General features: G+C 37.7%; 2 protein-coding genes across 4 annotated transcripts in view; one reads left to right on the forward strand and one right to left on the reverse strand.

Moving 5' to 3' along the window:
- The first annotated feature begins 1,872 nt into the window (after positions 1-1,872).
- Positions 1,873-20,421, forward strand: nr5a1a (nuclear receptor subfamily 5, group A, member 1a). 2 transcript variants are annotated; one of them, XM_018669365.2, is made up of 8 exons: positions 1,873-2,110; positions 4,036-4,154; positions 4,611-4,752; positions 5,430-6,085; positions 13,470-13,589; positions 15,002-15,149; positions 16,578-16,875; positions 17,223-20,421. In XM_018669365.2, exons 1-7 carry the CDS (start codon positions 2,089-2,091, stop codon positions 16,829-16,831), a joined length of 1,461 nt encoding a protein of 486 aa, XP_018524881.1. In that variant the 5' UTR covers positions 1,873-2,088; the 3' UTR covers positions 16,832-16,875; positions 17,223-20,421. The 2 variants fall into 2 exon arrangements, with proteins under 2 accessions (XP_018524881.1, XP_018524879.1); XM_018669363.2 differs by having other exon boundaries at positions 16,578-20,421.
- Positions 20,422-20,517: 96 nt separating this feature from the next.
- Positions 20,518-24,845, reverse strand: part of adgrd2 (adhesion G protein-coupled receptor D2) — a 37,637-nt gene continuing 33,309 nt past the window's right edge. The window contains exons 23-25 of one of the 2 annotated variants that reach the window (XM_018669362.2): positions 23,749-23,807; positions 23,612-23,642; positions 20,518-21,898 (exon numbers count right to left, since the gene is read on the reverse strand). In XM_018669362.2, the coding sequence (XP_018524878.1) occupies positions 21,891-21,898; positions 23,612-23,642; positions 23,749-23,807 (98 nt within the window). In that variant the 3' untranslated portion in view covers positions 20,518-21,890. Of the gene's footprint in view, positions 23,174-23,611; positions 23,643-23,748; positions 23,808-24,845 lie in introns of both variants that reach the window. The other variant, XM_018669361.2, reaches the window with a different exon arrangement.

Genomic DNA, 24,845 nt, shown 5'->3' on the forward strand with positions numbered 1-24,845 from the left:
ATAAAATGAAATTAATTTGATCCTCTGGAGGCAATTGAAATGAGTCTGTCCTCAGTTCTAGAATAACAGCACATTTTATCAGCATGGTAACTTTTTTATTCCTCCATTAAAGGTTTTATAGTGGAAGTCAGAGTTGATGGATGAGCATCATGCACATGATAAGTGCAAGTCATTGTCCTATCTCCAAACTGGCATCTTTTATCCATGACCAGTCCATTCCCAACATTAACCAGGTAGTCTGAGTTGCCTGAACCTGAATAAAAATAAGGCTTAACTGTTTTCATCCTATAACTGGCAATTCCAGATCAGAACCCTCCTATGCACCTCGATGGTATGAAGACTAATTGAGTATGCAGATTCTCCACAGTCTGCTGTCACAATAGTAATCACAGGATTAACCCCCAAGTGAATTGAAGATATAATAAGAAACCAGTCCTCTAATTTACAGCAGTTTTGTATCAACAACTGCACTTGTAAAACAAGATTAAGATAATTAAAGATTGTACAAGAGATACCGACCAAATAAAGATTTAATATATATACTATATTAGCCTTACCTCTGAGAACAAAAATCTATGAATACAACAGTTAAACATTAACTTATTGGAACAAATCTTGTAAACTGAATTACAGGAAAGCTATATTAACATTTAATGGACCCCACCTCCTCAAGGACAGTCAGTGGTCCGGAAAATTTTACCAAGGGTGATCATCCCAAGACCACGAGGAAGAGGTGTCTGCAGATAGAAAAACCTTCACTTTACTGCAGAGACTGAACCCAGCCAAGAGTCCAGCAAGTGACAGTACTCAAAGACAGTGAATTGATGTGAGAGTTTAACTTCAGTCTCATTTGTGTTTCCTGTCTTTAAAATTGTGTGGTGGCCTACAGCTGAGGACCCTCAGCTTTGTTCGTGTTTCCACACAATGACCCTCAGAAGCCTGACGGATCCTCAGCAGCCACCCACTGCTTCCTGTCTCAGCTAACAATAGACAGTTTGACGTTTCATAGCGCTTACCAAGCAAAATGCCCTGCTACAGTCAATTAATATCAATGCCAATGAAATGTGTATGCTGGAACCAATGTACATGTATACATGTGCAGTTAAATATAGACATCTCCAGAAACAGAGACGCCTACACAAGCCTACATTGTTTTAGCCAGTGTAGAAATAAACTGGCAATGTGTAAATATATGTATATGTTTATGATTATGTGCAGAAAAGTTCTGTTAGAGTTAGAATAACATGAAATATCATACATATCATACACCTAATTAGTCTAATATGTAATATATACCCATGGGTAATTGGGTAATAACTGTAAATAGTTATGGCATATAACAACTAATATGTGTTATTAATATTATTGTTCTTCTGTTCATCTTTATTGTCAGACTGAAGGTCCACTAAAAATAGAAATAAAATTAAAATAACATTACTATCATCGTTGTTGTTGTTATTCTATTTAAATATAGCGACATTTGGGTGTGATGTGATTAAAACATACAACGTGCAGTTATTGTGTCTTATATTTTATGATAATGTCACTTATCCGAAGTCATCTAGGATTAAAAGTCAACTAAAGAACAAATGAACAACAAATCAATGAAAATATTCTCTTAAATTATCATCGTTAGCTTTACGGTCAGACCTGTGATTTTAACAAACCGACAACACTAGGTTTTAATCTAATTTTTGCCGCTTCTGGTGTACGTGTGACTCCTCCATCAGCACCGCTCTGCTCTGCTGTCCAGGCATTTACACGGAAGAAGCAGCGAGCATCCGTCACGTGACTCGGCGTCCACCAATAGCAGCGAGGAAGCCTAACCTTAGTGATAAGGAAAGCACAGTAAAGAGAGAGCGTGCTGAAGGAGTTTCACTCTGAGCTCTTCAATGATCATCACACACCTAGTTCTGTCTTACCGGTTCTTAAGCCAGTATTAACATAGGCAGTGTTCTTCCGGATCTGTATTATTGTTATTTTTTTATTTTGTTGTACTCAGCAGCTCATTCAAGACTGCTGCAACACCTAGATTCACATTTTAATTATCAGACAATCATCAGTCACTGGCTGCTGTCAGCTGTTCAAATGTTGGGAGACAAGGCTCACGGTAAGTCTGTCCACCTCTCTCCAGTCTGTGTTTTGCGTTCATAGCTTATAGGAAAAATGTAGAAAACAAAGGCGTAAAGGCCAAAACGTGGATTTAGTAAATCCAGAGCATCCACAGACCCCGGGTCTGTTGTTAAATTAAGATGAATAATTTTTGAAATGACAGCAATTTATATAGCGACACTGAACGACAATTAACCAACAACCCAACTTACAACATACGGCTCTTTTAAAATGAGGTTTATTTAAAAACTAAAACTAATTATGCCAGAAATTTTGAAAGGTTTTTGATAATTTCCAAAAATAAGATAATACATAATAAGAATAATACAAAAGAATAAAAGAGGCCCAGCAGTCTCCTAGTGATTCAATTTAAGGAGCTTTATAATGCTTTGTAATGTAGCTGATTATCAATCTAAATGCAAAAATACTCGAATAATAATAATAATAATAATAATAATAATAATAATAATAATAATTGCTGTCTGTCCTCTGGTGTCTACACACACGGCAACACACAATCAACATTCCGCGAGACCCTTTGCCTCATGCGTGTCCTCCGGGCTGCCTCAGTGGGCGCGTGTCCCCTCAGTTTCGCGGCCTGCGCGTCTGCCACTGATCACTCACGTCTTCCCGTTATTAAACTCAACTCTTCCGTTTTAGTTTTGGTCCCTCGCTGACCGGACTCGGATTCTGTTTCACCGCTGAGGCCACAGGACACGGAAACGAGCTGAGTTCAGCTTCACAATGATTTCCTCCTGTTTTTTTTCTCTTAAACAAATATTGCAGTCACTATATGAACTAAACGTAGTGAGTGAGTGATACATTATTTTTACATACTGATAAAGTGAGTGTGGTCAGGGTCCCGAGAATAAACGAAAGAAGATATTCGCGATGTTTGTTGATGGGTTCAACCACCAGGACTAAATTCTCTGAAGTCATATTTTTAGTTTGAAGAATAGTTGATCTGCCATAATGTCATAAATCCACATTCTAAAGGAAGTTTATGCATCAAACTGCTGGATAAGATAAAAAAAAAAAAAAAAAAAAAAAAAAAAAAAAAAAAAAATCATCGAACATATTTCTGTCCATATTGGTGGTTATTGTTCGAGTGGATAAACGAGTGGACACCATAGTTTAGCTTGATAGCTAAACTGATAGCTTTTTATAGGAATACCACATATTTCACATGGATTTTTCAGCCCTTACAGGACATATGATGGTTACAGTATCACATCATATTTCGCAAATATTTCCGACACACGTTATGTAAACTAAATATTTATTGAGAAAAGTAGCCACCGCTTTCACAAAATACATACAGAAATATTCTATAAATATATAATACACAGATTATTGATAGCCTGTATTTTAAGATGGTTACTACTATATATCACAAATAGGCCTATATTTTGGACAATGTATTTGAGCTTCATGAAAGCATATGTAAAGCATTCCTTCATTCTGAAATATACAATACACATACATAAATATAATAATTTTAATTATTAAATAAATCCTTAAAAATAAATTAAGGAAAGCACTTTAAAATAAATGATAGTGGGAATTTATGTAAATAAGATTTTCTTATCGCCTTTCTGCATTTTCATTGTTATGTTATTTATTATTATTAAATGCGAAAAAAAAAACAACTGCTGACTAACTGGAAGAATCTTTTTCTTTCACAGTAAACTAGAAATGTAATTCACGTTTATGAAATTAAATCATAAACGTCATCCTATTGTAAGTCACATTGTACAATGAGCTTTTTTCATATTCGGATATTATTCGGATAATATAATTTATAAATCGCAGACAGAAAACTGGGAGGTTTACATTATGTATTCCTTTTGCCACCTCGTCCTTGATGGGTGCATGTGTGCGCGGGCCTCTGTGTGAATGTGCACGTGTGTGTGTGTGTAACAGGTGTGACTCTGAAGGTTATGGAATACTCATATGATGATGACCTGGAAGAGCTGTGTCCTGTGTGTGGAGACAAAGTGTCCGGATACCACTATGGCCTGCTGACCTGTGAGAGCTGCAAGGTAACATCCACACTCCAACACTGATAAAAACACAGTCAAATTTAAAAAAAAAAAAAACATTAAACGAATTGAATAATCTAATTCGGTTATTCCAAAACATCAAATCCTGTTGTAATATTTCCCGTTTGATCGGACATTGTAATTCGATAAGCCTGTAATAAATGATCACACCAAACATTTTAAATAGATTAAAAATAGATTTAAAAAATGTAATGAGATTTCTAATTGAATTTTGAATTATAATCCTTTGTCTTAAAAATGCATAAAAATGCATATTTACATTTACTCACTCCTGCTTTTATCCACAGTGTATCACGGATCGAGTATTACCGTATTTACGCAGTACAAGGGAAAATGTGACGTTTTATTTCGACGACATAAGTTTTCTTTCTGTCTTCAAAATTAAAATAGCTCAACTTTCTGTCGGTTACTTCCTATATACCTTCCGGTTTTCAGGGCTTCTTCAAGAGGACGGTGCAGAACAACAAGCGGTACACATGTGCGGAAAACCAAGAGTGTAAAATAGACAAGACCCAAAGGAAGAGATGTCCTTTCTGTCGCTTCCAAAAGTGTCTCAGCGTCGGGATGAGATTAGAAGGTAAACGTCAATGAATTTGCTCCTCACTTCACCATTTGCTGATTAGTGTAATGATGTTATTTCGGGGGGACAAAAATGCAGGGACTTCTTTCATTGTAACACATTTGGCATTGCATTAAAATGTGCATGCATATTTTGTAGTATTATAACTAATAATACTGTACTTATTTTAAGTGTATATTTTTAATAAGTTGACAGTTTTATGACATCGTACACTGCAGTTAAAAACCCTTGGAAATTTTTTTTGATTTGTGGGCTGGTGGCTCTCATGTTGTTTCCTACACACATGGGATGGGATTAATTCCCAGATAGCATTGCAGGAAAGCACCTGCTTCCGCAGCAGAAAAAGGACACATTCTTGACTCACTGATAAAACCCCAGAGACTCCCCTGTTTTAAATCAAAAGTTCTATTTAGGCTACAAGAAGGAGTCAAGCTGCACAGACTCTGGGGATTCTTTTCAGCCCTAAAAAGGGAAGCAAAAATGACCAGCATGTCTGTTATTTACTCTGCAGAAATAGTGAGGGATTCTGCATGTTAAGATTTTACTCTCTGCTGTTACACTTCAGTGCTCATGAAGGAGTTTTGCAAAGGGGATCTTGGCAGTGCAGGGGAATTCAGTAGAGTCTATGTTTCCTCTGTAAATCTATTTTCCACCTCTTGTCTGTTGTGTGACAGCGGTGCGTGCAGACCGCATGCGTGGGGGAAGGAATAAATTTGGTCCCATGTACAAGAGAGACCGGGCCTTGAAGCAGCAGAAGAAGGCTTTGATACGATCCAGCGGGTTCAAGCTGGAGAGTGCAGCTCCTCCACCAGCCTCTCCGATGCAAACCGACTATAGCTTCACTGGCTCTCTGCACAACCTCCCCACCATCTCTAAAAGCCTGCTCCCCTCCTCCCCAAACTCCATCACCCCCACAGACTATGAGGCCAACCTCTACGGACCCCCTTCACTGGGCATGGCCATGCAGTCCCACGTGCCCCTCACCACCCAATACCAATACACAGCCTTCCCTGGCAGGGCAATTAAAGCAGAGTGTCCCGACTACACCAGCTCCCCTGAGTCTCTGACAGGATACCCCTACCCAGACATGTACCCCTCAGTGTCGCCGCAGCCGCACAGCCTGCCGCCGCTGGTGCTGGAGCTGCTCCGCTGTGATCCAGATGAACGGGTGGTGCAGAATAAGATTGTTGCTCATCTGCAGCAGGAACAGGGCAACCGGGGCCGGCTAGACAAGCCCAGCACCTTCAGCCTAATGTGTCGCATGGCAGACCAGACCCTCTTCTCCATAGTGGAGTGGGCTCGGAGCTGCATCTTCTTCAAGGAACTGAGGGTGAGTACCAAGCCCTTTATCCCATCCTCATGCTCACACAGACAAACATGTACATATGCAAGTAGTGGAAACAAGGTCACACTTTGAAGTTGCACTTAACATTTTTTTAAATAGAGACTCCAGTTCCTATAGCTACTGAAAGTTACAAAATAGGTTTAGTTTGTCTTCCTCCCATTAACATAGAAATGGGAAACCATCAATAAATAATTACATCTAGTAGTTTATGCAGCAATTCACAAAGAAGGTGGAGGGAAAAACTTTCTAAATATAAATGAGTGACATATTGTGTAGAATGATGAGGGCAGTTCCATTTTTTCTGTTTGTTATTTTCTCTCACTTTTTCACTTGTTACATCAACGCTCCTGATTTCATAACAATGATGTGTTTGAGTAAATGAAAAGGTTTAGGAGGCAAAAGACTTTGACATTCTATTTTTCTCCCACTGTGATTCATCATGATGTCTGTATCATGAGTGTAATTAGCCCATCAATTATGATGGGAAATCATGAGGAAAATTGAATTTTGAAACTCCAAAAGACCGAAAAGCCAGAAAAATCCCAGGAATAGCAAACTGAATAGCAAAATAAAAATACATATGAATGTTTCATGTGAATGTTATTTTTGCTATTCCACCAATACTGTCAAGATCGCATCAGTCTTTACTAATACACTTAATGGTACTAATGAAAAACTGATGATTTCTGAAGATGATTTAATGTTGTTTTTGAGGAGAAGCTACATGACAACAGCTGATGTTCTGTTTATTACTGTAGGTGAAAAAAAACATTAATCACATTGATAATTAGAAGCTGTATTAAGGACATGTCACCCTGTTTTTCTTTTTCTATTTGTTACTTGTTCTCCAAGAGCATAACATGCTATTGCCACTAAAAATAACAGGAACGTGGTTATATAACATTTGCTTTACTCAAAGGAATAAGAGAAGAAAGGTTGTTTTTAAGATGAGCTGACTTGTCTTAGGTCTGTGTTAATAGAGTTCAGTCTTATGTTCCTTTTCTGTACAAAAAAAAAAAAAAAACATTCAAATGTGTTCAGAGTTGACTCATACACCCACAATGTTCCCACACTTCACTCCAAGCCCATGCAGAGTGGACTCACTGTAGGCAACAACAGATTTTTATATGTTGTGAAAATCAATGTGCAGAGATGAGAAAGCTGCTTGAGGTAAATACTGTGATGGATTACCTGACATTGCCAGTGGGTTTTCATCATGGTAATGTCTGAAGACTAACTGGAAAACAATGTGATCTGCTGGACAAGAATATGAGTACACATGATCTGAATCAGCCTCAATTAAAATAGTGTATCAGATATTATTTAATTGTGCTGCACTATGACCATTTGATGTGTTGGGTTTTTCTTGCTTTGGTGTTTCACAACAACACACATGAACACACTGTGTTCAATGAGGTTCAATTGTAATGTTCAGAGAGAGATGCATGTTCTCCCTCATTACATCAACTGTTGCTTAATGTATTGTTACAGACAGCACATCATGATGTTTAATGTCTTCCCTTGGTGTTGAACAGTGGCTGATCAAACCACACACACACACACACACACACACACACACACACACACACACACACACACACACACACACACCTCTGAGGATAATGATTGGACATACATCAGTGTCTCTATCTTGGTTGTCTCTGTGAGCTGTGCCATAGACTCTCTGTCTCATTGGACAGTTTGGATGATTTAGTAACAGTCAAACTGACGTCTCGCGCCATAGAAATCAATATCTGTTGTTGTGATTAACTGTGCTGCTGCTGCGGACAATATGGCTGAATATCTCTACTGCTCCAAATGAAAATGGAAGATTCAAATTTTTTTCTGACAACTCAGGTTAGTTACACAGCAGTGAAGAAAATATTACCTGCTTCTATGAATGATGATAATGACAGCTTTTACCAGCAAACATCACCACAAACAAGCCCTGCTCAAACTGATTCAGTTTAACCAGCAACAAAACACAGATTTCAGCCTTGGAAAGATTCCTTTCCTTGTTTTTTGATCAGATATTTCCTCAGGTACATTTGGAGCAGGTCTTCTCCTTTTCCTGCTTCACACTCATTCATTTACACACTCAGGGTTAGGCATGACATTTGAGGTCACTAAGAGCTGCACAATCTTCTACTGCTGGTCACTAATTTAACTATTTACATGAAAATTATTTGCTTATAACCATATTTTGGCTGGACTCTTACCATGTGGGATATGTGTGTAGCAAGGATCATCCAACTTAGCTCAGTAGAATTAAGCAGGACCTGATGAGCAGAACTGGATTACTTACCAGTGTGTCAAATGAATGCAGCATCTGTGTGGTTTCTGTCTGTGTGCATTTTCTGCTTGCACCAAAAGCAGCTGTATCTTTATGTAAATAGCAGGATGGATTTCTGATTCATATTTTGTGTCAGCAGACTGAAAGCAGCACAGAACATTCAGATCTTAAATCTGCCCCACAGTTACATATGTCGTATGTACTATATTTAGTTGTGTTAAAGGGTTGGTTCACCCAAATTACAAAAAAAAAAAAAAAAAAAAAAAAAAGAGCAAAAAAATGATTTAAGACAGAGCAGGATTACTGTACAAGTATCTTCATCAAGATTAACATTCTGATGTTCAGTGGTCTTTTGGTATCTTATATTGACACTGAATTAGTGGTGTTGTGCAAATGACCACATCATAATAATGTTAAATATTTCATTTATTGTATGTATTACCCCACATACACAGTAGACACTGTGCTCAGTGGATTGCTCAAGTTACTAATTATAGAGATGAGAAATCAGAGAAGTCAGTAACTCAGATTCTGAGCAAATGCCATGGTTCTAATTGGCTAATTTTCTTTGACTGATATAACACCACAGCAGAGTCCCCTGATACAACAAATAAGCTAATTAGTTAAACATCAGTACATTGTGTGTTCCTGTGATGGTAATGATCTTATAAGTGATTTAAAATATATAATCTGCTCTCAGTGTCCAGATACCAAAGTATGAAACTGACCTGACTAGAATGATGATTGAGATCTTATTTTCTGAGAACATCATCATCTTTTTTATTGTTTCTTTTATACCATCCTTATCTCAGAAACAAAGACCACATTGTGGTGATGATGTGATTTGTTGCATCTTCTCAGACTAACAACACAGAGGCTGCTCATCTTTCATTATCATGGAGCGGATACATAAAACTATTATAATGTGTTATGATTAAACCCTCCCTAAAACATGATTCTTTATGCGTGGAAAAGTCCAATTTACTTGTCCACTTATTTCCAAATTATATCGACTCTAGTGATTTGTATTTTCTGTCAGAAACACCTACAGCTCTGTGTGATGGGGTCTCTGTTTTCACTCCAATGCACAGGAAGTAATGTGTTACAACAGAGTGATAACTGCAAACTCCTAAAGTATGTCTTGTGCTGCAAATTAAATTTTCTCAGTATTTATGACTGGGAGTGTAGAACAAAAAATCTGAGCACTGTTCATGAACAGTCTCAGTGGATCCCCTTAACATGTACATCTGTTATGATAATTAGGATAATCAATAATATTGCATGTCTCTCTTTTTTAAAAAAACATAAAGCAGGCTGTAGCAGCAAAATGTGAAAAACGGCTTTCTGGTTTTACACTTCTTTTTTGTAATATGACCTTCATGGTTTACACATCTAATGTATTTCTGTGACAGTCAGACCTTTTTTACTTACAGTGGAAAACCAACACGGACAGTGAGAACAAAGCTGTGACTATTTTGCCAAGAAAACCTCCCGCAGAAAGAGTTGTTTCCATGGGCTGGATTATTACATTCCATGCAGACGATAACGAGGGAATGTCAGCTCTCCTCTGCAGCTCTGTGCTGTGCTTGTCTACATTGTTATTAAATTGTGAGCAGAATGGAAGCTATTGATTGCTGCAATTCTCCAGAGGTGGCCTTTGTCGTGTCTTGTGTTTGACCTTCCATTCACCTGTTGAACATGGAAGATGTTGCTGAGGAAGTTCACACAATGAACATCATAAATGTGCTGCTACTAGAGGCAGAGTGATGGAGACAGTCAATTTAAAAGTAACACGTCCAAGAAGATTTTGAAGAGTTTTGCTCAAAAATGGATGTAATAGATATCCACTCTGAGCTACAAAACAGAGACACACTATTGGAAATAGGAGAAACACTTCTGAGAGAGACTGCATTTTTTAATACACTCAAGGTAAAACTTATTAAATATTAATATTTTCCGCTCTGTATCAAGTTAACGATGAACCTCAGGGAGGGATATTTTCTATGACTATAGTCATTCTAACCATAGTCTTGTATTTCTATTGCTCAACCCAACAGGTTTGTTGATGAGGTGCAGTTTGCCTATAGCAGGTCCATAAGCTTCCAAAATATGTTGTAAGCTTGAGTATTAGGATATTTAAATATATAAATTTTGCTGCTGTTGGACTAATAAAGAATTATCTTATCTCTTAAAGCAGGTCACTATGGCCATGCACAGCCTTTTCATCTCCAAAGTAGTTGGGGCTGGAGTAGGCTGGAGACTGCTCTGCATTCAGAGCTTCACTACAGCACACAACTGCAACACTACTCCCGCTGATAACACAAGCACATAGTTAGAAAACAGACACTTGTCCATGGTTTAAAAACAGTCACACCACAGCAAATTGCACTTAATACACATATTTAGCCTCAACTGATAATTTCTCAAAATATAAAGATATGGCAGGCATACAGAGTGTTTAAAATGTCTAATATCGTAATCCAACACAAAGCTGTTCCTGGTTTTGTTTCCTCAATTTTGTTTTTCAAAGATTTTTAATGATGTCATTGACTTCCAGACTGCTGATATGAAATGGTTGTAAAAGTATTAGCCTCTTCTGGTCAAAATTTGAACACTAAGTTTCATTAACTGTTGTTAACTGTTGTGAAAGATAGTGGATTGGAACTGGCAGTAACAATCCATAAGGAACCATGATGTGAACAATTCTGGATTTCAGCTCTACGTCACATTCACCCACCAGAGCTTAGTTATGTTCCAGACACTCAAGAAATATTCTAATCATGGATCTTCTACTCTAAATAAAATCACAAATCTTCTTCAGCAATCAAACCATTTAACAGTAAAAATGACAAATAGTGTTAGACCTAGTGTAAGACCTTTTTCAGCAAAAAAAACAAACAAACAAACAAACAAACAAAAAAAAAAACCCAAAGTTTATTTACTTTACATAAATGAATAAAGTGTTGGTTTTGGATTATTTGAACATAATTATTAATTCAAAAAAATAAATAAGGTGAGAAATAAAGAGTAAATCAAAACAGTATGTCTTCCCAGTTCCCCCTCCAGTAACATTCAGATCCCTCAACCATTCAAGTGGGCTCTCATGTTTACTGTAAACACAGTGCCATAAAAAGACACTGTCTCCTTCCCTCAGAGTTGGCCATGCTTGCTAAAAAAGGGGGTGTGGCTTCACTGCAGTCCACTTTAGATTATGTGCAGCACTGTGATTGGCTTATATACATCCAATAAATACATCTGTGCATTTGGGTGGAGTCAAATGGTAGTAATCATACACCTAGTCTTCCTAGAAAATGTCCATTGGAATGGTCTGGGATCTGAGCCAAGAAATGGCCAACTAGTAAGAAGCAAGGGTATTGTAGGTAGTGACATCTCAGTAATTATGACTAAATAAGAGTTGTTTAACCAGCTCTATTAATCTTGAACTTCAAAAATATAAAATTTCTTTTGTTTTCTTATCTAGAGTTAATGAGGGGAAGTTTTAAAAATCACAGTAAATAAATTATAGCAGCTGTCCTTTTTGCAAAATTGTTAAAACATGCTAATATGCACGACATGTTACACATAGTGGAAATGGTAATATAATGTATAAAGCAGTTCATAGATTTACTGGTGTTTAATGGTTAACACTAGGCTAAACTCCTGTCAACATAAGCAAATGGAAGAACAACAAAAACAAACCCAAAAAGTTCTCATGACCACCCTTCAGCACTTTTTTTACTCTTCACTTTTGTCATCCCTACAACTCCAGAAAAACATTTGATCAACATGATTTTTGTAGCTCTTCCTCTACTGCTGCTCAACAGATTGTCACAGTCCCACACATTTTTACTCAATGGCTGTGAGATAAAATGTGGCTCTCTCTGATATATAAATGTAAACCAGTTCCGCACTCTAACATGACAGAAACACTGAAAATCCATGTGCTAGATAAAATAGAGCCCATCTCTCCTGATTTTTTTGGCTGCAGCTGAGTGTCTCCTCCTGGAGAGGAAGCGCAGGAGGTCACTGAGACCTTTTGCTTCCTTAACCCTTCTCTTTATCATTGTACAGCCAGACCCCCACCACTGGGCCAGTTCAGATGAGTGTGTGGCCAACAAGGTTGGACCCTCCCCTCTTCCACTGATATATAGTTTCATTCAAATAGACAGTAATTCTGTCAGCTCCGTGTCAGATGAATGTGTGTTTGGGCCTATTAGCAGCTGTGGCTACAAAATTACTGACTGCTGTGTCCTTCACTTTGCAGACAATATTGCACACCCATCCCCCAGAGCAGAGCAGATGGGGGGTTAGGGAGAGGTGAGCAGGTTGAAGAGGTCTCAGATGATGCTCATAAATACACAACATGGGACACGGCAGTAGCACAGACACTGAAGACATCAGCACATACACTGACACACAAATATTACCAACCACCACTTAATCCTCCTTTCATGTGTTTATGATTGGCACTGAACTGACAGTTGACAGTAAGGCATTACTGCATCACATTTTCAGACAAGTGCAACATGGAAAGGAAGACAGTATCCTGCTGGTGACTGGCCAGGAGGTAACAACTCCCTCATACAACTTCCCAGTAACACAATACACATTCATTCACTCACATACACCTCGCTTCATTCAGAATGTGTTTAAAGAGGGGCTATTTTCAGCCCAAAACTTAACCAGAATATTTTTTCATATATATATATATATAAAATTTACTGGATGAGTGAGTTTACACATAGGGAAGAACACAAATAGAAATGATATAAGTTACAATTAAGAAATGCTTTGGAGGATAAGGAAATGAGGATATTGATTTCATCCTTACAAGATGAGTATAGAGGCTGTGTTCTGATTATTCTTAGTAACAGAGGAATAATGGGAACTATTAACAGGTTTGCAAGAATATTGATCAGGTTTTCAGTGTTTAATTAACAAAGAGAAGGAAAGAAAACCGTAGTATATGAACAGAATGAAGCACAGACTGCTTTAAAATAAAGCTGTCTTTGTCTCTGGTCTCTGTCTTTATCTGCCTCTCCTCCCTGTCTGTCTGTCTTTCTATATTTCCTGAAGGTGGGAGACCAAATGAAACTGCTCCATAACTGCTGGTCGGAACTTCTGGTCCTGGATCACATTTTCAGACAAGTGCAACATGGAAAGGAAGACAGTATCCTGCTGGTGACTGGCCAGGAGGTAACAACTCCCTCATACAACTTCCCAGTAACACAATACACATTCATTCACTCACATACACCTCGCTTCATTCAGAATGTGTTTAAAGAGAGGCTATTTTCAGCCCAAAACTTAACCAGAATATTTTTTCATTTGGATATTGTCAGGCTAAAAAATTACACGGCCATATGTAATGTTTTTTTTTTTTTTTTCAGAACTATGTGAATCTGAAACAGATGGGTTAGCAGCTCTATCTCATGGTGACCCACCACACCTATTCAGTTTGAAGAAAAGTGCACTGAAACACTGAAAATAAAGAATGAATTTGCATTAATATGGGCACAGATTCAAATGTACAAGAGGAGGACTGAAGTCTTAAGCTTGCGTTGGCTTCCAAAAGCTGGTTAACTGGTTTGAATGAGATATTATTCCTGGTTATAAATATTAGTAATTTAATAATAGAATTTAAGATTTAATTTAATGTTATATAGGGTTGTTAGAATTTTTGCTGATGACCTAATGAAGACATTTAGAACAACTTTAGAGCAAGGTTGGATTGCAACATGGACAATTATCTGAAGCTCTCAGAGCTCCAGGGGCTGCTAAAAGCTTTACACCATTTCCACTTCAAAATGTGTTTCGACTCGTATGTGCTAATTTAATTCATTAATTTGTGAATATGTAGCACTAAAGCACATCATCACCTGATATAATAAGAAACTTAAAGAGCGTCTGTCTAACTAACTACTAAACAAGTCTGCCCAGTCTTGAAAATAATTTCCATTTCATTCTTTCAGTTTTATCTCTCTGTGTTGCATATTCCTCAATTACTGTGGTCAAATCACCATACAGCAAAGCACAGGAAATGTGCACACATTGCATAATGAGTGGGGGGAATGAGGGCTTAATAGAGGCTGTTTATTATATTGAAGCTACTATGAGGACATGCATTTGACTACAACCTGTTCAAATACTGTGTAATATTAATTATCATCACATAATGTGTTTCAGGTCTGAAATAAATTACAGAGTTGAATCAATAATAATTCATTCATATAAGCAATATCTATTCAGTCCTTATACTGCAGTGTGAGAGGTGACACTCTGGTGTTTCTACCTACTTATTTCAGGACTCCTTATCAGATTTTCTCTACAACTATTGATAGATGTATGAGGAACTTAGCAGTAAGATAAAGTAAAACAAATCTTTTAAAGATAATTGGTAGCACAACACTACATTCTCTACAGTTTACCTGATGTTGAGTGATAAACTTAATTTTTCCTTCTATAATGTTAAAAACACAGAAGGAAAGAAAACATCACAACAATCTTCAAGTTCGCAAAATGGGTTTTGAATTTTAAAAGTGCTTCACTTGAGAGAGCTGCCACCCAAGTTTCACAAATATAAATAACCAGTATGCCTGTATTTGCAGGTGGAGCTGTCGTCCATCCTGTCCCAAGCTGAGGCAACTCTGTCGAGTCTGGTACAGAGAGGTCAGGAACTGGCAGCGAGGTTGCGGTCACTGCAAGTGGACCGCAGAGAGATCGCCTGTCTGAAATTCCTCCTCCTGTTCAACCCCAGTGAGTCAACCTCATGTTTGTGCGTCATCACTGTGATGAGATTAAGTGTTGAATGAAAAAAGTCAATAATGACTTATAGTCAGTAATCACTATCACCATGGATTTTAAGAAAAGAGATGCAGTCATTTTCTCTCTAACTTGCTGTGATGTTTCTCATCAGGTGATATCGAGTTTGTCAGGAAAAACAGTATCAATATTTTTTATATAGAGTCTCTAGTTTTTTAAGAAATAGTGATTCATCCTTGATTGAACTCTTAAAGATGAAATGTGTTTTGAAAGACGTGAGCTTACATGTGTAGCCCATGAATTGCGTATTTTGAGAAGAATAGTGCGTTTTGATGCAAAATTCAATTATCCTAGTGAGGCTGCAGAGCCGTATTGATGCTGTCTATTGGCAGAATTTGAATAGCAACACTGACATTTTAATGAAAAAATGTCACCATTGCAGATTATCTGCAGTACCTATTTATCTATAAGGTTACAAGTGTTTTCCAAACTGGCCTTTTTCCCTCCAATAAATTCACTTAATTAAATTTCTAGGGTTGACAAAAGCCAATATTAACAAAGACATCCTCCTCCATTGTCCACTAATGGCATTCAAAAGAAGCGTAATGGATGGGTCTATCATTCGATGGTAGGACCAACATTCATGTAGCGGCTTGTGCAGATGGAGAGAGCATAGATGTGGCTTGCCCAGATTCCCAGAAGTGTTTGCTGTTTAGCGCTGGCAAAACGGGGAACAAAGAGCTTTTGAATGGTGAGAGCACTTGTCATAGGCAGAAAATATTTGCTGTCTTTGCAGGCAGCTTCTTTGCTTGTGCTCTCGCTCTCCCTCATCTTCAGAGTCAGGTTTGTCGGGGGTAATTTAATTGCCCTTAAGCAGTTTGAAAAGATGATTCAGAGCATTGATTCAAAACATTTAATTACTGTGTGAATGGATTCTCCAAGATGGGCTCAGCTGATGCTGAATGCCGTTCCACCCGAGGACTTGGCTATTGTCTCATACAGACAGACAGACACACACACACACACACACACAGCCACCCACACTCCATGAAGTATAAAGTATAGACGCAGAGTATATATAAAACATAGTAGCTAGCATTTAGACCATAAATGAATGAATCAGTGTTACATACAACATTAAAACAGATTTATTTCTTCTGTCTGATATTCTACATTCTATAATATTAAACATTAAATATTAACTTATATAACACTACAATACTAACATATTGAACTGAATTTCTGTGAATGAAAACACCCCCACCTCACCCCTCCTCCTATTGTTGCACTTCAGAAGTTTTTAGAATTTCAGCCTGACACTGCCTCATCTCAGCAGATTTTAATTTCCCCTCATGGAGTCATGATTCATGTTCCTCCTCTGTATATGTATGTGTGTGTGTGTGTGTGTGTGTGTGTGTGCAGATGTGAAGCTGTTGGAGAATCAGGCATTCGTGGAGGGCGTCCAGGAGCAGGTGAATGGGGCTTTGCTGGAGTACACCCTGTCCACCTACCCTCAATTCCAGGAAAAGTTCAGCCAGCTGGTGGTGCGGCTGCCGGAGCTGCGCTCCCTCAGCACACAGGCCGAGGACTACCTGTGCTACATGCATCTGAGCGGAGAGGTGCCTTGCAACAACCTGCTCATTGAGATGCTGCATGCCAAACGAGCGTGTGTGTGAGGGACGTATACAGGATGCTCCACCGTCTTGTGTTGTTTGTCTAGGTGAGACTGTGTGTGTATGAGGGATAGTGTGTGAGATGAAAAAATCAAATGAAGATAATTTCATTCTGGGTCATCTTTCTGAGGGCTTTTGTTTGAGTTGGAGAGGAAAGAATGTTCTTTTGAGTTTGGAATTATAAAGCTCCATCTGTGCTCAAGGTAGTTTTGAGATTTTGAATGTTAATGTTTTCATATTCTGGAGGGCTCCATTAATGGGAACTTTATGAAGTGGATTTTTCCCTGTTTTTAAAAATCTAAAATTAGATCTGTCTGTAGAGTTACATTAAATCCTCTTTTACCAAATATTACACAAATCCAACATCACCAACAAGATTTTCTATGTCCCACAGAGCTGCCCAGCAAAGATTTAGACTCAGAGGGAGAGGCTCCAGCCTGCACCAGTGCTGAGGAGCTAATAAACTGTAATGTCAAGATGAATATTGAGATGTCTGTCCATGGCTGCATCCTGCATCATACAGTGAGCTCCACACTTCAATATATTTCTGAAATCACTGCAGAACAGTTTACAGTAATACTTTGATAGGGTTTTTATTGTGAAATCTGGTGCTGGGTTGAGCTGATGTTGAACTGTCACATCACAGGATAGGACTATTTGCATGGAAACATCTGATGATAGCTGGGTGAGCTAATCTGTAACTTTTTAGATTCAGCCTCTTTTTAGAAATCAAATTATAGTGTCAGAATGAATCATTTTTGATCCAAATGTCAGATGCAACTTTATGATTTCAAGATCAGCAATGCTGTTCTTAGGTTATTATTATTATTATTATTATTATTATTATTATTATTATTATTATTATTATTATTATTATTATTATTTGGATGAGGACAGACGTCAGGGTAACACAACACACTGTGGTCTTGTCAGACTAGACTAGCACTGCTTATATCTCTGCACTTGTTCTTTTAGTCACCAACTTTACAAAAAATAAAAAAGTAAATAAATATGAAAGTTATATGAGGTTCAGTATGGTTTTGTTTTAATCTATTTAGATGTTAATATATGGTATATCAAAGTCAGACATGTTAAGAAAAAAAAATCTTATTTTATTGAGACCAAACTCTTGCCAAGAAAACTGAAGATGGGAGGGGGAGAGAGAGAATAGAGAGATAAGGAGGAGCGTGACATACACAAAGAAAGGTGGAGAGAAAAAAGCAAATGCGTGAGAGAAAAACAGTACACACTGTTCCTTGTGGGTGAAAAATGAAGGGAAGCCAGAGCAGGGAGAGGAGGGAAAAAAACACATCATTGTGCAAATGGTAAAGGAGAGATGAATGAAAATGACAGCATTTTTCTTAAACAGTAAACGTGTGAAGGCAATTGGAAGCATCTTTAAGTGTTTGCCCTTCAGGTTTCACCAAGACAGAGACGACACAGGGAGGGAAACGTTGCATCTGGCAACATTTGGTTTCACGTCTCTTTTTAAAACATAATTTATTTCTGGGTCAACGTTTCAAGAAAACAAAGGACCCTTAAAAAATAAAGGTGCCATGGTCACAATCACATTTGTGTTACTTTTCAACACAGTGTTCTACATGTGGATTAAGGACTGATTGATCTGAGGTTGTGAAGATTGTTTCTGATTTGTTTTTCACTGAAGCTGTTACAGAGAAGGTTGTTAGTACACCTAATAAAAATAATTGCATTTTCCAACATATACTCTGTAAATAGTGTTAAAAAGGTTAATGCTTAATATTTTCCTATTGTCATCAAATCCCATTTACTGACTTCCCTACACTGTCTATGGCTCAGTGTAGGGAAGTTTCCCTGTTTGAGTATACTTCCTCCTATTTGAGTGATACTCAAACAGGAGGAAGTAGTGCATGTGTTGGGAATATTTTCAATTTCAGTTTTCAGTGTTGGCATTCTAGTGAGTATTGGCAGCAGCAGAGTGGATTGTGTTAGCCGTTAATGAGATTGCCATTTTGTTCAACCTTCTCTCCAAGATTTACATAAAGCACAGAATGTTGACATGGAAAACCAGGGTTTGTGTCCAAAAGTTTAGGAAAGCTCTGGCTTTTGGTTAAATGTTGAAAAGTTAACCATCCCGTCACATGCTAGAAATCTCATTGACTTTCTCAATATTCATCCCAAAAGAAGAATTTTCCTGAGCTTTAACCAAATGCTGTGAGTTGCTTAGACAGAGCCACAAAGGCATGTTTTAGTTACCACAAGCAAATACTGTAGGAAAACAAAACACGTGACAGTGTGTTAAGTATGAACATTTTATGACTTTTGGGGAATTACATTTATTTAAAAATGGCTTATGTTGAAAACCATAATTCAGGTGATTTATCATGTCTTTAAAAAAATATTTGTTGTTGCAAATTAGTAGTACAAAAACAGAACTTTTAGGAGACTGGGTTTATTAATTCATTCATCTGAAATCATGTTAAGGGAGTTTTTTTTTTTTTTTTTTTTAGTCCTAAGCAATCAGTAGCGAGTGACATATCTGTCCACCCTGACATCATTTTTTTTTGACATGGAAGCTGCAGTAGTGTTTGCTTGGAGCAATAAACTATTACACTATTTGTCATGGATGTAGCTAGGTTGCTAGCTAGCTCTGTAGGAGGATGATTGATTGCCCCCCAAACTGCCAGGTGTCAGTGGACTCAACACCAGTGATGTATGAATCACTTTAAAAATGAGAGATGGTTGCTCTGGTTTAGAGGTCGGGATCCAGTCTAGTGACATAATGATTTTTTTTTTTTTTTAAGATTTTGCTTATGTCCTCTATAAACAGTAAAGAGATGAGAAGTTAAGAGTTTAATCCAGAGTTTTGTTCTTGTCAGCGTGTAACCATCATTGGTCGCAGAAACTTTCCATTGACAAAAACCTCAATAATTGGTCTAAAACACTGTATTGTATAGTTGTCACAGCCAGTGTTTACCTGTGGCACTTAGTATGTTGAAAAGTAGCACTAATGTATTTTGTCCCCAACTGGACTACCACACGTATTAAACCCCTTTTTGAAAGCATGACTCTCAGCAATGATGATGGTGTAACTGAGGCTAACTGTTACTGTCACCAGAGACATAGACAAAGACACAGTTAAAGCAGTGTTTGTAATATTGTGCAGCTCAACTTTCTCTCTGTGGACATCTAAATAATTACATGCTTGTCCATTGATGTGGCAGAGTTCATCATTCAAGTATCGTAGACAATCACTCCACCTGCCTTAACGTTTGTCCCCCTTGGTTTTCCAGTTAAGACAGCTGTGTGCTATCACTCTGTACAGTATATTTATGTTGTGAAGTGAATATCTACTGCAAGACAAAGATACATTTCAACACCAGAAAAGTTCTCTGCTTTATGTTGAGGTCAAATCGCTACTGTTGTGGAACTGATTCTCTTGATATTGCCATTGTTTTTGCTCACTTTTTTCTTCCTGTTAGTTGAAAGTCTGTCTTGTCTTAAACTGAAGTGCTTTTCTCCCAAAAGAGAAGTGACCAAAACATTTTGTTTTCTTTAAATATATTTTATTGTAATAGCATCAAACCAATAAAATTCAATGAAGTAAAGCTTCACTTCTGTTTCAGCTATTATTACGCAACATTCATCAGTTGTGCACAAATGATACAGAGCTCATAAAAGATTCAGTAGTGGCGTAGTGTGTGCCTTGTCTGACCTTAGGAACCTCTTTCACATCAGTAATATATGACATTAATGCATTTTAGAAACAAATCAAATCAAATTAAGGCCATAGCAGATGTTTGGAGAACAGCAGCTAAGAATCGTAATTTTATTTATTTAATGTATCAGCAGCAACAAAACAAGGCCAGGCTGGTCAGCTTACCTACAAGCCCAGCAGTGTCACACAGACCTCTCAAATGTCCACAGACACTCATCATGTTCAGTGTTCAACAGTTTTAGCCCTCAGCTTCCTGTTTCTCAAGTCTTAATAATATGTCCGGGATGTTGATTCAAACATCTGTGTCATACGAACATAGCATCATACTGCTGTCTGGTTGTGTTTTTACAGCTCTGTGCCTGCTGAGCTGTAAGGAGACAGTCTTATCTAATGCTTTAAGTAATCATCTACAGTTTACAGTGAGACCGTATTAAACTTGGTGGTCAATGCTGAAAGTATATGGTAACTATCAAATAACATGCCATTGACCACAGGTTTGAATTGAACTGTAGAGCTCTTTACACTAAACACAAAGACAGAAGAATGAGAATGAAGCCTGGTATTTAAATTACTCACATATACTGTACATGCTGATGATCATTTTTAGTGCATGTAATTTATGGAAATTCTTGGCAACTGTTGCTTCCCAAACCATAGAGATCCAATGTTTGTAGTCAACTGTCATGGTTGTTTGTGGGTGTAAATCAGCCAGTAATATTTCAAATAAAAGTAAAACAAATAATAGTGAATACACATGAATCTAGTCATGCAGATACATCAGCTTAGATTCATTAACTGAAGTTTTCAGATAGGTGCTGCAGAATTTTGTGCCTCCATCCCAGCACAATGGTGGTGAACAACAGCGATGTCTTTTTCCAGATATAATGCCCAGAATTATTCACAGAATCAATTTACTACAGTTTTTATGGAAATATTTCTACTCAAAGTTAAGTATAACTACTGTTGTTCACAGTGAGGTGTGTGGAGTAGCCAGTGTACTGTCAAATGCCATTTCCTGATGACAGAAGCACCATGAGAAAGAAAAATAGTATTCCATTGTTTTCAAAACTGATTTGTGATTTGGGTGAACTGACGGTTTAAAGTTGCTATGACACAGATAACTGTCTTGTCTCTAGATTTGTTTCCATAAAAGCTGAAAGCTAAAGTCAGTTCCCCTACTCACATTACTAGGCATCTAGGAATAATTAGGATATTTTTTAGGCAAAACAGTTACAGTGATATGCTGTGTGAAATAAGTAAGTGGAGTTCAGGTGGCATGTGTGGATGTGTGTTTCCAGTTCTCCCTCCTCTCAGTGTGACGCATGTTTATAGTAATTGAGTATCAGGAACCACTCCATTTGTAGTTCAACAACCTGTAGTGAAATAAAGTGAAAAGCATTAGCTACGACTCCCAGCTTAATCTGATGTTCAATGTTTTTGCATTACAGGAGTGTGAGTGTGTTTGTGTACAAAAGAGAAAACAAGAAGGGAGGGAAATGAGAGGCAGAGTGAGAGAGAGCAGGTGTTGGAGTGGTTAATGGCTGATAGCGTGAATAGCCAGCGCTGTCCATTTCTGATTAAGGGAATGAACTTCTCCTTTGTCTCGGCAGTCAACAATGAACACCCAGCCAGCACTCAAAACACCATCCATCCGGCGTTCCTCACAGACGGCTAAACATTTAATGAATCTATTACAAACTTCCTTCTCCCTACTGCCAGGCAATTTAGAGCCAATGACAGTGACTTAACCCTCTGGAAATATGGGTACCATCTGTTGTGTCTGCTTGCACATTCAAATCAACAAAGGACACTGGGGCAATTTTCACACAGGCCTAATGTTGCATACTGTGCAGGTAAATGGAGACAATCTAAGAAAAATAAAACCTCTTTTGCTCTTTCTCCTTTGGTCAGTTCCTTGTATCATTTTGAATCATTCTTATATCTACTGTGTTACTGGGGGCTGTGCTCTGACCCATTCACTCCCCACACACTTCTGTGCACCAGGGTTTCAGAAGTTCATATTTAGATTGAAGACATTAATAGATAATGTTTTCTGCATATACTAAGAGCCGTTAAAAATTATTTCCATCACAAAAAAATATACAACTGTTCTGTGTTTACTCCTGTTTTCTGTATAAGTGAAAAATATAAAGTACACTAAAAACAGCACTCAGACCATCATTTCACATTAAAACATAATCACAAACACCTCTAATACTAATACTACTAACAATAATATTAACATAAAATGAAAGACATGTCTGAGTCAATTCAATCAATCAACTTAAAAGAGGAATTTCAATGAGCATAAATTCAAATACATATTTGACTTTTGTTTTATTCTCAAGGCTGTTTTCAGAGTACTCCATATGGAGCATAATCTAAAGCCAGACAAAGAGGAAGCAGGTATAGTTCAATGAGTCCCTTACATACAGAGGCCACAGTTAGATAACTGTCAGAAACAGTTTGACTGATGGCTTTAACCAAGCTCATTTCAGACAGTGTGAATAAATTTAATGACAGATTTTTTTTTTTTTGCCATTAAAGCTCTGTTTCACACCAGCAGCGAGAGATCAGTGCAACCTCCTGAATCTGTCGTCACTGCAGGGTCACACACCTCCTTCAGCATGAAGCACCCACCATACAACCTAGACCCAGGGTTCAGGATTCACATTTGAGAATGAGTAGCTAGTGTAAATATCTTCAAAGTACTCAGAGCATGTGACCCATGGAGATTTAACAGTTTAGGCATGTCTTTGATTATAACCCTGAAAAGCTGGGCTAGCTTTGCCTTCTTGCCAGATTTAGTTACTCCAGGTTAATTTTAATTTCATGGCTTGTCACTGGGGAAGACAGTTTATTGAGGAACTGTCAAAATAAACAACACGGTACATAAGCTCTACACACGTCTGTGTTAACTCCTCTTTATGTGATCTTGTATAAATATATAACACTGCTATTATATCATATGTTTATAGTATTCTATTTAAAAAATACTCTAGTATCCTATTTTTTAAAATTCAATTTCAACTAATGCAAACTCCCAAATGATTCAAGTCCAGGATCAAGTGATGTTCACATTTTACCTGATGGTTTGAACCCAGTCAGCTGGACCACCTGTTAAAATCAAACACACATATCCAATATTCAATCATATTCTATCCATGTGATATGTATGATATGTATCAACACAGTGCAGTGATAATGCATACATGTGACTTACTTGGTTTCCTGATGCTGTGTTAAAAGAGAAACTCACAAAGCTCTCCTTTCTGAAACTCTCTGAAAAACACAAACACAACTATTTATATTTAACAGCTGCATTTGTCTTTCAGGACCAAACCATTTGTTTATACAAGGCCAAAACATGAGACAAATTTATAGAAGCATCACAAAGCACAATACAAAGAAAGCATTAAAAAACACACAGAGAAACAAAATGTAAACAATATGAATGACAAAGGAACATGAGAGTTTTCTGTATAAAATCTTTTGATTCTTTCTACCTCTAGATTTCCTTTATCTGTCCCGCTATGTATGACCACTCAGTGTCATTGTTATCAGCCTTGTGTCTGCAGGACAGATTGCTGCTATAGGGATAAACCAAGATATGGTAGTGAAGCAGAAGCATTGGCAGTCTGATGTCCACTCCAATTACTCATCATTGACAAAGAGCAGTAAAACTGCAGGACAGAGTTGGTTCACAGCAGTGGTGGACATGACAGGACATTAATGAGGACCATCACTGACCCTCAGTGACCCATAATAAGGAGGATAGATTTGAAGTATTTGTTATTGGTATTATCCCACATATTCACAGTCTGTAAAAGCAGTGTAATTACCACCATACTCTTTGTCCATCCAATACTTTCATATGAAAGCAATTAACAAAAAAATGTGGATGAAAATCTTTAAAGAAATGGATGAATGTTGAATCATCATTAACCACGCTGTCAACAGGTTGTTTGGTCCTACCGTCTGATGTGACCCATAGAAGCATTTCCATAGCACCCCTATGACAGCAGGCATGTGGTAAAGGTTGTGGAACAGTGATAGTTAAAAAACCTATATTTTGGTGATCCATCCATCCAACCCAACCTCCTCTGAACATGGACTTTGTCACTCTTTATACCACCCTGCCTGACTTATCCCTTTGATTGAAAGCTTATTTAAAACAAAGTGGTGAAGTGGTGTGTGGAGCTTTAGAAAACTAGTGACAACTAGGTGAGAGTTCAGTGATCACTCAGGGGTGTAAGGTTAAGACAGTGCTACCAGAAGAACATAGCTGACCAACTTATTAACACCTTCATTTCCTGTCAC

Source organism: Lates calcarifer, linkage group LG13 (assembly GCF_001640805.2).
Source record: "Lates calcarifer isolate ASB-BC8 linkage group LG13, TLL_Latcal_v3, whole genome shotgun sequence".
NCBI classification, from domain to species: Eukaryota; Metazoa; Chordata; class Actinopteri; family Centropomidae; genus Lates; species Lates calcarifer.